The following is a 14,273-nucleotide window of genomic DNA, read 5'->3' as shown; positions in this document are numbered from 1 at the left end:
ACGTACACCTACTATGTACCCACAACAATTAAAAATAAATAAAAAAATAAAATAATAATTTAAAATAAATAAAATGATACTCATTTTATTTATTTCTGATTACTCTCTAGGCATGTTCAATCGTCAAAAATACTAATGAATTGAGAGAGTAGAAAGATAGATGAATTGTCTTCTTTTTCTTTTTCTTTTTTTTTTTTTGAGACACAGTTTCACTCTGCCACCCAGGCAGGCTGGAGGGCGATGGCGCGATTTCTGCTCACTGCAACTTCCACTTCCCAGGTTTAAACCTCAGCCTCCCAGGTAGCTGGGACTACAAGGCGTACATCACCACGTTCACCTAATTTTTGTAGTTTTAGTAGAGACGGGATGTTGGCCAGGCTGGTCTCAAATTCCTGACCTCAGGTAATCCACCTGCCTCAGCCTCTCAAAATGCTGTGATTACTGGCGTGAGCCACCGTTCCCAGACCCCAGTGAGTTATCTTTAAATTAGTACAGTGTTTTATGGCTAATGTCTAACAATAATAGCCTTTAACTTTAAAAATGTTCTTATTTTTTCCCTCTTACTAGTTTTAGTCAACAATAATAGCCTTTTAAAAGGTGCGCTTTTTAAATACTTTCCATGTACTTAGGCTTTTATTTTGTTACACAATCTGAAGGAGAATGAAAAGAAGGTAAATTTATTTTTGAATATTCTATTTTAGGTTAGTTAAACTAAGGGCAACCCAGGCAGTGAGTTTTTCTATATTCGTCTTGATAATATTGTAGAGGTTTTGTCCCATCATGTCTGGAATCTAGGGTTGGGCAATTTATCATAAAGTCTTGCCCCTGCTTTTGGAAATGTCTCCTGGCAAATTGAAGTTCTTCTTTTTGATATCTAATGGAAGTTCTTTGCTCTTTCTTCTGAACTACAATGCTGAAAGATTTATTTTATGACAAGATGGGTGGTTTTAGCATTTTCTATTACTGCACTGGATTACATACTATGCTTCTACATATATTTGCTTGTATATTATCACATTGAATGGGTAATTTTTCTGAGAACACTTGCATTCTATACTTGTATTCTAAAAAAAAAGAGGCATCATTTTAACTTTGGGTAGTTGTATATCCAATTTTCTTTCATAGGTTATCCTGTGCAACATACAATTTTTATTGTAAATAATATTGCAAAAGTAAAAATTATATGAACAGTCTCTGCGAGCAAAAATTCATAGTTTCAGTAGTGACATGATTTACTTAAGTATCTGAGACATAATGATGCCATTTCTAACTTGGAAGCATAAATAGCTTGATCACACTTGATGCCCTGTATTCCTAAAATGAGTTATACATCCTAAAAACAAACTTTAGTTTAAGCATTGTATTATTTGATTATACATAAATCCCAATGTCTTCCAAAATAAAAGTGAAGTGGATCATTTTAAGGTATGGTTTTGGATCTTTTAATGGTCACTATACAAAAAGGATAAGTCTTTTCCACCTACCTTTGAAGGAGAATCTGCTTCAGGTTCTTAATGAGAGTATACATGGCTGTGGCAATGAGAGGTAATGGGGTTTTAAAAATCTTTGAGAACTTAATTCTGAAGCACAGGCAACTCGACTATCTACACATTGCCTTTTATGTCTTTGGGGAAGATGCCACATGGGACTAGTTTCTTAACAAAGTCTCCCTCTAGAAAGTCAATCAGACACCCCATGAGTCCTTCTGGTAGTCTGTGTTTATTCTGTATTATTGAAGTGAATTCAAGTTCATTACAGCTAAGGGTCATGGGGATTAAACTGTGTCTTTTAAAGCAATTCATTTCCATTCGGAGATTCATTATTGCAAGATGGGATATGTAAGAACTAGAAGCTGATGGTATCACAATCAGATTTTAAAATCCTGTATCTATAAATAATATATTTATTATGTCACTATCTCTGTTGTCTACCTCCACGTCTTATTTCAAAGTATAAAACATAAATTCCCTGATGAACAAAGGCATCTTTTAAAACACTAAACATTTAGTATGTATGCATTTTTATCCATGTAATGACTAATGGAATTGTTTAGAAAGAAATATGCCTTGGGGAAATTATCATATTTAGGAATTAAGTCCCCTTCATAAGATCTGCTCCTATAGGCCTTAAATTAAAGCAGAAAATGGAGATATATAGCATGATGACATTTATGTACAGTATAAATCAATGACATAGAAAACTACTTTTTTATTTTTTTGAGATGGAGTCTTGCTCTGTCGCCCAGGCTGCAGTGCAGTGGTGCAATCTCGGCTCACTGCAAGCTCCGCCTCCCGGGTTCACGCCATTCTCCCGCCTCAACCTCCCAAGTAGCTGGGACTACAGGCGCCCGCCACCGCGCCCAGCTAATTTTTTGTATTTTTAGTAGAGACGGGGTTTCACCGTGTTAGCCAGGATGGTCTCGATCTCCTGACTTCGTGATCTGCCGGTCTCGTCCACCCAAAGTGCTGGATTTACAGGCATGAGCCACCGTGCCCGGCCTGAAAACTATTGTATGATTTGTAAGAACACAAGAAAACAAACAGATTCACCTTGAATTATTTTGTGTTAGTTTCCCGATGGTGGTGGTTGGGACTGGGTAAAGAAATGAAGACGAAAGGTGTATTGAAGACTATCATAACAAAATACCACAGACTGCGTGGCTTAAACAGTAGAAATTTGTTTTCTCACAGTACTGAAGGATAGAAGTCCAATCTCAAGGTTTCGGCAGGTTTGGTTTCTTCTGGGGCTCTCACCTGGGCTTGCAGAGGGCCACCTTTTCACTGTGTCCTCACATCGTTGTCCCTCGGTCTGTTTATGTGCCTGGTATATCTCCCTCTCTCTGTCCTAATCTCTCCTCTTATCAGGTTGCCAGTTTTATTGAATTAGGACCCAGCTAAATGACCCTAATTAAATTAATCACCTTTTTAAAGGCTCTGTGTCCAAATACAGTCACATTCTGAAGTACTAGTGATTAAGGCTTTAATGCATGAATTTTGAGATAGACCATTCAGTCCATAACAAGAAAGACTAAAACATGAATAAGAAAGAGGCTTTGCTGGCTGAGTAATGAAAATTTGTCATGAACAGAGGAACATAATTATTCTAAATCACTCATGTTAGACCCTAAACAGCTGAAAAGATGGAATCTTCATTGGGAAGAAAACCTGCTTCTGGAAATCTGTTCTACAGAAGTAATAAAAGTTACTTAAATATATAAATAAGATCTTCATAAGATTATTTTTTCAGTGAGATAACATACAGAAAACTAAATACACAGTTTAGAAATTTGTTAAGTAAATCATATATTCTTTAAAAATTTTAATTATGTAAATTATATAGAAATTTGAGGAAAGCTTCTGAGAGGCCAACTAAAGATAGTATTAAAAGGGTAACATTTTACTTCATGGTCACACTTTTATGTGGAATCTAAAAAAATCAAACTCATAGAAGCAGAGAGTAGAAGTGGTTGCTGGGGCTGAGGAGTAGGAACCACTGGAGATGTTGATCAAAGAGTATAAAGTGTAAGTTACATAATGTAGTATGTTACATGTAAGTGTGTAATGTAAATTATATAAGTTAAGTATAAAATATAAATTATGGAGGATAAATAAGTTCTGGAGATCTAATGTCCAGCATGGTGATTATAGTTAATAAGACTGTATTGTACACTTGAAAATTGCTGACACAGTAGATCTTAAATGTTCTTACCACACACACAGAAATTAACTACCTGAGATAATGGTATGTAAATTAACTTCATCTTGGTAATGATTTCACAATATATATGTTTATGAAAACATCATGATGCCAAGTGCAGTGGCTCATGCCTGTAATCTCTGCACTTTGGGAGTCTGAGGCAGGAGGATGGCTTGAGCCCAGGAGTTCAAGATGAGCCTGGTCAACATAGCAAGACCCCCATGTCTACAATAAATAAATAAATAAATAAATAAAACAAAATAAAAAATTGTCATGTTGTACACCTTACATATATACAATTTTTATTTGCCTATTATAACTCAATAAACCTAGAAAAACAAAAGAGCCATATTATATTGGTTTCTGTTAAAAAAGCAATAATTTACATACAATAAAATGCCAACTATATATAGTTTACATTTAAATAATGTGTTTTAATCATCCCAAAATGTTCTCCAGTCTCTTTGCAGTAAATTCCTCCATACTATATCTCAGGATACAATTTTTTTTCTTAATATATGTACACAGTTTTATATCTAATGCAGCATCAAATAGGGGGCATTTTCTCCTATTTTACACACTCAGATATGTTTAAAACACTTCTTAAGGCCACAAAACAGAACATAGAAGAACAAATACTAATATATTCAACACTTACAAAGAGTGATGTGATAAAGAATATAAAGTACTAGTTTTCTTTCAACACTTCAAACATATGTATATATACTTTCTTTTACAAATAACATCACAAATAATCACATAAGCACATGCATTTAAATATTATTTATACTCAGTTTAAGACTATTATAATTTTTGATACATAAAATTTTTGTAGCTCTGAAACAAGGCAAAATTTTTAATCCATTTCAGTAAGTTCCACCCCAAAGTTGCTGCTTCCCAGCATTAAGACATGCAACCACCCCTCTTCTAAGATTTTCTAAAGCTTGTATATCAGGGGAAAAGATCTCTTTTAAAAAGTAATCCCAATTAGTGGGAGAGTAAATGGCTGACAGTGGTAGCAAAACCTTAGTTCATTGGAATTCACGTGCTCAAAATTGCTGTGGTTTCTATCACCATATATTAGTTTACCTGTTCTAGAACTTCATGTAAAATGAATAATATAGTAGGTTGTGTCTGGTTAATGCTGTTTAAATTCATTTGTGCTGCTGCATATAGCAATAGCTCATTCCATTTTATTGCTGAGCAGTATTCTATTTTAGGATTATAGCACAATTTATATTTTTGTTTATGAACAATTGAAATATTTCCATTTTATACTATTTTGAATAGAGCTATCAATAACATGAATGTATACATTTTTTGGACATGTTTTCATTCCCCTTTGGTAAACATCCAGAAGGTGAACTCTGGAAACATCTGGTAGTAATGCATTTAACATTATTTATAACTACCACACTGTTCTCCAAAGTGAAGTACCATTGTACATGGTAATCAGCAAGTGTGATAATTTCAGGAGCTAATACTCTTGATCAGGTTGACACTCACTCTTTGATAATGAAATATTTTAAATTTTACTCAAACTAGTAGATGGAAAATGGTATCCCACTGTTACTGTAATTACATTTCCCTGATAGCTGAGGATGTTGGGCTTCTTTATCATGTGCATATTGACCATTAATACTTACTATGTGGAATATATTTTATCCTATTTTTGTTTGATTGCCTTTTAGTTACAGCCTTGTAGGTGATATTTATATGTGTCTAAGGTACCATATAAATTGAGTGGGCTTTTTAGTAGAAAATCAATCGAACATCTGTACATACATGTGTTTTGGACTCTATTCTGTACCACGAATCTATTTATCTATGTTTATAAAGTGCTGCATTATCTCCAGTACTGGAGGTTTATAGGAGCTCATGGAGTAGGTGTTGTGAGTGCTCTAACTTTGTTGTTTTTCAAGATTATTTTGGCTATTCTGAATTTTTTTCTGTGTCATATAGAAGCAGATCTAAAGCCAGATATGGGGAACCTTACTTTTATGCCATGAGGCTGGGTCTACACCTGTCTACTCTTAAAACAGTCACCTTTGGTTGCAGTTATTAAAATTAATACTACAATTGGTGCCTTAAAATTGAGCTTAGCTAAAAAGTGTACCTTGGTCTCAACCCTATGGTGTTAGATGAAGGATGAACCACTTAGATGCTTAGGATAAGAGAGTAAAGGAGACAATTCTCCTCCATCGAGCTAACTCTTTCAACGTTTTAAAGCCAGAATGGCTTCATGTTTGATGCAGAAAATTTAAATTCTTTGAGAAAATTCCTTGAAGAGGAGTGTGTCTTGCTGTCTGAATAAAAAAGCCATGGAGAAAGAATTGAAGAAATTCATTACAGAGCCTATGTAGGAAATCAGCTTTTAGAAATATTTGGAAGTTGAGTTTATGCAGTCCATCATTAGGACCGTTCAACTCTTGTCACGTAAACATTAGAAAGTACAGATATATTAAAATATCCTTCGTAAAAGCTTTTGGTGTACCAAGTCATTAATTAGACATGGAATGAAAATAAATACAATAAAGCTCAAAGTTTTAACTCTGGGAAGAAGTTTGAGAGTGTATAAATACTAAAGGAATTTTATATAGGTTGGCAGCATTATTTTTCAACTACTCATGATTATAATTGTAATCAGAATGTGTGTTTTGTGGCTATTAGGGAAAATAGCAGTGTCCAACTAAGCCTGGAATATTATAAACTTTTTGTAGAAAAGAAGGTAATGCTTGAAAACCATCTATATTTTATCTATGACATCAAATAGCTGATTTTAGACACCTTTTATTGTCATTTTGCATTTTTTATCACACAATATTAGTAAATGTTACTATTCATAGAAGTGTTAGTACTTCGTTCTTAAAATGTTAGTATTTCATTAAAAAATGGACAAAAGAGGAAACACTTCTTGGAAAAAATAACATTGCATGGCATTTATTCTCATTTAAAAATTTTTAAAATTATAATTTATGTGTGCAAAATATTTACCCAACAACATATTATTAGAATGTGAAATAACCGTATACATTTATTTTAGAAATAACAATTACCAGTATATTATTTTATACTTATGAGGTATTTATTACAGCATATGTTTTTGGTGGCAATTTAAATAACTTAAGCTGTCAACAACCAAAGTTCATCAATCAAGGAATGGCTAAGTACAAAGTGATTTGTCTGTTTTCCAGAGTTATATGCTGATATATAAAATTTTAAAAAAGAATTTTATTGGTCAAGAGAAATTCTAATGATGAATTCTAAAATTAAAAAAAAAATTGCAGGGAACATAATATAGCATGATTTTTAAAAAACCTTTATGGATGGTATTACAGAATGCTATTCATATTATTTAATTTTAGTTGTGGGTTATAGAAAGGGATAGAAATTGTAGAATTTGGGAAGGGAAAATATACAAAACCAAAGAGTTATATTTGTGCATTATAAGATAAAATGCTACTATGAGGCCGGGCACGGTGGCTCACGCTTGTAATCTCAGCACTTTGGGAGGCCGAGGTGGGTGGATTGCCTGAGCTCAGGAGTTCACAACCAGCCTGGTCAACACTGTGAAACCTGGTCTCTACAAAAATACAAAAAATTAGCTGGGCGTAGCGGTGTCACCTGTAGTCCCAGCTACTCGGGAGGCTGAGGCAGGAGAATTGCTTGAACCCAGGAGGTGGAGGTTGCAGTGAGCCGAGATCGCACCACCGCACTCCAGCCTGGGCTGCAGAATGAGACAGTGTCTCAAAAAAAAAAAAAAAAAAAAAATTACTCTGGAAGTGTAAAATTGATTCCTAAAAATTAATATGCTTATGAGCAGGATCAGATGTTATCAAAATCAGAAGTAAACAAATTTGATTACTGGATAATGCAATTTTGTATACTGTTATTATGTTCAGCTTATATTTAGATGAAGTAAATACAATAAGTGAAAGAAAAGGAAAAAAAGAAAGAAAATAAATGGATCTGGATAAAGACACCTTGGATCATTTTCGATTCAATTCCTCACAATTTTACTTTGAACACTAGATTAAATTGAAACAGGCACAATTAGAAAACTGTATATATTTTTAAAATAAAAAAAAGGGGGCCCATTGAAACAATGGAAGAATACTAAGATGTAAGGAATTCATTTGCTGAGTGAGAGTACATAATGTAAATGAAGCATTATGTTAGAATACATTCCATGCCACTGTGTAGACAGGCTCATGAAGGAGACAAAGAAGACAGGAATGAAGATGCAACTGACCCTAGAGTGTATCAGTTTTCTTTAATCTGTGTTATCTCCATATATTTTTCAAAATTCTGTATTTATACCATTACAGTAGATGACAAGATAACTTCTTTATCTTCAGGTTCCCCAGGTTGCCAATTCTAAATCAGCTTATCGGGAAGCTATCATAAACCAGTGTTTGCAATAGTGCTAGGATCTGTCAAGGAGGATCTAGAACAATCCAGTATTTTTCTCATCAGTCCTAATCAAAACCCCTACTTTATCCCTAAGATATACAGTATTAACTTAATCTGATTGAAAAACCTCATTCTGAGGTAGCATAATTTATTGTGTTCTTAGCTTTAATGTTTAAACAGCCTTTTCTTTTCTTCTTCTTCTCCTTTTTTTTTTTTTGAGATGGAGTCTCGCTCTGTCGCCCATGCTGGAGTGCAGTGGCGTGATCTCGGCTCACTGCAACCTCCGCCTCCCAGGTTCAAGCAATTCTCCTCTGTTAGTCTCCCGAGTAACTGGGACTACAGGCATATGCCACTGTGCACAGCTAATTTTTGTATTTTCAGTAGGGATGGGGTTTTACCGTGTTGGTCAGGCTAAACAGCTTTTCATGTTGTGTTATAATCACATATTTACTTACTTTCTTGCTTCCTATCTAGCGTACACGTTCTTTATGGTTAAATCTTACTTATATTTAATACCTAGTGCCTGCTATGAAATATCTATTACTAATTTTCTAGTTATTTTTACTCTGTTTGAACTATATAAGCTTTTCACTTTAACTCTGCAACTCTAAGTTTGACATAATTTGCCTTATTTATAAATAGTAGCGGTTCCAATATTATCTCAAAAATTGCTTAGGATATATATTACCTGAGTGTAGTATTTATTTACCCCATTGAGGTGGCAAAGAGTATGGGTTGCTCTAAGAGTACATGTTTTGTCCAGAAAAACAGGAAAACCTAAGCAGATAGAATATTTCTACTTTTTTACGTTATAATTGGTTTGACAAAGTACAAAACAAAGATTATTGTACTCAACTATGCAATTGAGTATTAAGATATTAAGTGGGAATTTTGAATCGATTGGTTAAAGTTCTCTTTAGAGCATCTTTTACTTCTTTGTTCCTTAGGCTGTAGATCAATGGATTCAGCATAGGAATCACCAGGGTGTAAAACACCGAGGCCATTTTATCAATAGCCAAAGTATGACTGGACTTGGGTTGCAAGTAAATAAATAACAATGTCCCATAGAACACGATCACCACTGTCAGATGAGAGCTACAGGTGGAGAAGGCTTTGTACCTCCCTTCCCTTGAGTTCATTCTGAGAATGGCCACTAGAATAAACGTGTAGGATATGAGAACAATTGAGAGGGAGAAGAGCAAATTACAGCCGGAGAAGATCAAAATGATTAATTCTAATTCATTTGTGTCAGAACAGAGTATGGACATCAGAGGGATACAGTCACAGTAAAAATAGCTGATTATGTTTGAGCCACAGAAGGACAGTTTAAATAACTTAATTGTGAGAAATAGTGACACAAACGTGCTATAGAGATAGGGAACAATTACCAGCACCCAAAGTACTTTCTCTGCCATGATGATCACATACAGAAGAGGTTTACAGATGGCTACGTAGCGATCATAGGCCATTGCTGATAGAATAAAGAGCTCAGAGATGATGAAAATCTCAAAGAATGCTAGCTGAGTGGCACACCAATTGTAAGAAATTGTATTTTTGTGCACTATGAAGTTTTCTAACATCTTCGGGGCAATGACAGTGGAGTAACCAAGATCAGTAATTGACAAATGTCTGAGGAAAAAGTACATGGGGGTGTGTAGCTTGGAGTCCAAGTAGGTCAAGATAACCATGCCCAGATTACCTATCACTGTGACCAAATATATGATGAGGAAGAGTCCAAACAGTGGAGCCTGCAGCCCAGGGTTGTCTGTAATCCCCATGAGAATAAATTCAGTCACCTTGGTCACTGCCGTGTGATTGTGTTTTACCATGTGGCTCATCTTGGTAACCTGTGCAAACTAGAAAACCAATATTTATTATATTTGAAACATTATCTTCTAAGAAAATTAACAATATGATATATGAGCAATAGAGGTATTTCCTTTATTTCAAATTCTAAATAGAGTCTCCTCTTCCCATCAGGTCAAAACCACACAAAGCTACAGTCACATTCATTAAAACGTTGGTAAAGTGTGAATTAAAAAGGTCAAGGTATTTTGAAGTTGTTGTTTTGATGTAGCTACTATGACCCACTTTTTTATGACCCAGAGTCATTTTAAGTATGTAAAAGTAGCTACCACTTTTGTTTCTGCTTACCACAATTTTCAGATAATTTGTAAAACAAACATCTGTACATTAAACTTCACATTTTTGCTGATCATTGAAAAAAGCAAGACAAGAATTTCAAAACTGTTGATGGAGTAATGAATTGGACAGTAGGAAATCTCTGACCATTATATATATGTCAATACTTCTGTCTATAAATTCAACTTGTTTACCAAAAACAAAATTTTATGCCATAATTTGAGAATTTTGTTAATAATATCTTAATCTGCATTTGCCACATCTGAACTTTTTGCCTATTGAACTGCTCCTTCTAGTGAGCAATTGGGGATGTATAAGCCCCAATTATACATCCTTCTGCAGAAAAAAAAAAAAACTGGCTGTTCTTACAATTCATGAATGTTTAAGAGAGAATCATAAAAAAGGGCTCAGTGGATAGAGAAATACAAATGGATATCGAGAAATACAAATGAATATCAAGAATTTAAGGAAATCCATTGTGTGCTAGGTAATTTTGCAAGTGACTTGCAGATATTAACTCATGATCTACACAATAACTTTAGGAAGTAGGCAGTAATATCAACCCCATTTAAAAGAAAAAGAAACTGAGGCACAAAGAGTTGGATAATTTAACAAAGATCTTTCACATTATAAGTTGTAGTGTCAGGATTCAAACAAAGTCATTCTGCCTTCAGAATATGTTCTCATAAACACTCTAACACACCACTTCTCCATTAGAGATACCCTTCATTGGTAGGAAGTGAGAAGGAGACAGGAAAGACACAAGGTAAATAATGATAGATAAAGATCTTTGTTAAAATAGATGACTGAACATGAAGTAATTTGAAAGCTAAGGTGGCATAAATAATGACCAGCCCCGAGTACTGGGGACTGTATAACAGGTCTGTCTGCACATCCTTCCTATGGATGACAGAACAGTATATTGCAAGGGAGGCAATAGTTTTGCAGAGAATAGGACCCTTCAAGATTTTTGGTGACAACCTGCTTTAAGGATGTACCCTTAGAAATTTTCTAAGACCAATGTTTCTGCTTACCTTAATGGGGAATCTGCTTTGCTTTCTACTGCTTTAGGCCTTATAAGTGGCTACAGAATGGATTTAAATTTTTTCTACTCCCTTAAGACTCATTGTGTTGAAGTATTAATCTGACTCAAGATTAAACAAATTGTACGTAATTACCCGAGGGAAAGTACCTTGAATATCTGTTGATTATTCTCTGAATGTTTTATTAAGAAAAAGTCATAAGTACTTATGCTTTGTCTAACTGAAAAAATAAATTATGCCATATCACTAAAGACTGGAAATCACAAATGCCGTTTTCAGCATTGCATGCAAATATTACATATATAATCCCCAAAAGTCATAAGTAAATGAAGTAATGAATTTCTAGAAAAAATGTTATGTAATATTTGATAATACATCCATTGACGGCATAGATTTTGTTGAATATATAATTATAAACTGACATAAAACAATGTATTATAAACTGTATTAGACTGAGATATTTTATTAATTGTATTGTTTATGGCAAAAAATTAGTGGCAAATAATTTCTTCATTTGTTTATAACGTATCATTTATCTCTGGCTGTTTTTAAGAACTTTTGTTATTGGTTTTCAGAAATTTGACTATAATGCATTTTAGTATAATTTCCTTTCAATTTACCCTACTTGGAATTATTTTAGCTTTTTGTATGTCTAGGATTTTGTTTTTTTTAAATACATTTAGAAAAAAATTCTGGCCAACATTTTTTACTGTGTATTTTCTGCACTATTTAATCTCTTCTTTACACTTAGACTTAAAATTAAACATGACTTAAATAACTTGTTATTGTTCTACAGATCACTAAGACTATTTTCATGGTTTTTGTTCAGTATATTTTTACTCTGGCTTTGTTTTCAGTAGTCTTCATTGTTGACTGTTTAAGTCATCTTTTATTCAGTTCCTAATCTGCCATTGTTCTCATTCAATGTATATTTTTCACATCTAATACTGTATATTTATGTCTAGAAGCCCCATATCTATTGTTTCTTAAATCTTCATTTTTTTCTCACAATGCTAATGTTTTTGTTAAATCATTTAGTTTACTGAACATGTTTATAACAGTTGTCTTAAAGCCCTTGCTTGCTAATTCTATCATTATACCATTTCAATATCTACTTGAATTATCTCCAAGATAGGACCACATATTCCTGCTTTCTCAAATGCCTAGTATTTGTGATTGGATGCTGAATATTGTGAATTTTGTGTTAATCAGTGCTGTATATTTTTGTATTTTTTTTGAAAGAATATTAAGTGTTTTAAACAAAGATTAGTCAGCAGTATTTGATACTTGTTTCCAAGCCCTCAGAAGCATTTGGAGTAACATTTGCCTCTGAAATCTCTAGTGGAGTAACATTTGCCTCTGAAATCTCTAGTGGGTGCCTAGTTGTTGATCAAGGATGATACATTCCAGCTTTTTTGGAACTAGAATGTCTTCCTTCTCAGTGTGACACCTACGAATTATTCAGCTTAAAATTCTTAGGTCATTCTTTGAAAAGCCTTGTGGACATTTGATATAGCCATGCATAATTTAGAGTTCAGCCACAAACTCAAAGAGAACTTGAAATGGAGGAAAGGATGAAAAATAATAACAAAAATATTCCATGTAAGAAACAAATAGCAATAAGTGGAAAGTATGCCTTCCAACATATGTAATTACTTTTTTTTTTAACTTTCAACTTTTATTTCAGATACAGAGATACACATGCAGGATTGATACATGGGTATACTGCATGATGCTGGGGTTTGGGGTATGGATCCTTCACTCATGTAAGCAAGCCTAGTACTGAATAAGGAGTTTTTCAACAGACACCCTTGCCTGCTTCTCGTAGTCCACACTGTCTATCGTTCCTATGTTTATGTTTAAGCTCCCACTTAAAAGTGAGAACATGCAGTATTTTGTTTTCTGTTTCTGCTTTAATATGGCCTCTAGCTGCATCATGTTGTGGCAAAGAACATGATTTTGTTCTTTTTATGGCTGCATAGTACTCCAGGGTGTATATGTACCTTATTTCTTTATCCAATCCACTACTGATGGGAACATAGGTTAATTTCATGCCTTTGCTATTGTGAATAGTGTGATGATGAACACAATGTGTTCATGTGTCTTTTTGGTGGAATGATTTATTTTCCTTTTGAATGTATAGCTGGTAGTGGAATCGCTGGGTCAAATGGTAGCTCTGTTGTAAGTTTTTGGGAAATCTCCAAACTGCTTTCCACAGTGGCTGAAATAATTTACATTCCCATTAGCAGTGTATAAGCATTTTCTTTTCTTGGTAGACTTGCCAGCATCTGTTTTTTTTTTTTTTTTTTTTTTTTTTTTTTTTCTGTAATAATGGACATTCTCACTGGTGTCAGATGATATCTTACTGTGATTTTGACTGGCATTTCTGATTATTAGTAATGATTAGCATTTTTTATCTGTTTGTTGGTCACTTGTATGTCTTCTTTTGAAAAGTGCCTGTTCATGTACTTGGTCCATTTTTTAGTGGGGTTGTTTTTTGATTGATGGTTGGTTTAAGTTCCTTGTAGACTGTATATTAAACCTTTGTCAGATACAGTTTATGAATATTTTCTCCAATTCTCAAGATTGTTTACACCATTGATAGTTTATTTTACTGTGCATAAGCAATTTAGTTTAATTAGGTCTCACTTGTCAAATTTTTGTTTTTGTTGCAATTGCTTTTGCAGACTTATCCAAAAATTATTTTCCAAGGCTGAAGGGTTTTTTTGTGTCTCTGTCTCCTTCAGTTCTGCTCTGATCTTAGTTATTTCTTGCCTTCCACTAGCTTTTGAATGTGTTTGCTTTTGCTTCTCTAGTTCTTTTAATTGTGATGTTAGGGTGTCAATTTTAGATCTTTCCTGCTTTCTCTTGTGGGCATTTAGTGCTATAAATTTCCCTCTACACACTGCTTTAAATGTGTCCCAGAGATTCTGGTATGTTGTATCTTTGTTCTCATTGGTTTCAAAGAACATCTTTATT

General features: G+C 33.9%; 2 protein-coding genes across 7 annotated transcripts in view; one reads left to right on the top strand and one right to left on the bottom strand.

The window, feature by feature from the left end:
• LOC108514874 (olfactory receptor 4C11) overlaps positions 1-14,273 on the top strand; it is a 416,510-nt gene that overhangs the window by 293,517 nt on the left and 108,720 nt on the right. The window lies entirely within an intron of this gene.
• LOC108514869 (olfactory receptor 8K1) lies at positions 8,961-10,036 on the bottom strand. The gene has a single exon (XM_017851389.1). The coding sequence runs from the start codon at positions 9,945-9,947 to the stop codon at positions 8,988-8,990; it is 960 nt and encodes a 319-aa protein (XP_017706878.1). The 5' UTR covers positions 9,948-10,036; the 3' UTR covers positions 8,961-8,987.

This window comes from Rhinopithecus bieti, unplaced genomic scaffold (assembly GCF_001698545.2).
Source record: "Rhinopithecus bieti isolate Rb0 unplaced genomic scaffold, ASM169854v2 scaffold_33444, whole genome shotgun sequence".
In the NCBI taxonomy this organism is placed as follows: domain Eukaryota; kingdom Metazoa; phylum Chordata; class Mammalia; order Primates; family Cercopithecidae; genus Rhinopithecus; species Rhinopithecus bieti.
This window is presented reverse-complemented; position numbering and strand designations above follow the sequence as displayed.

Excerpts from the sequence above, each read along its gene's own strand:
- LOC108514869 (XM_017851389.1), bottom strand. The coding sequence starts at position 9,947 with ATGAGCCACATGGTAAAACACAATCACACGGCAGTGACCAAGGTGACT.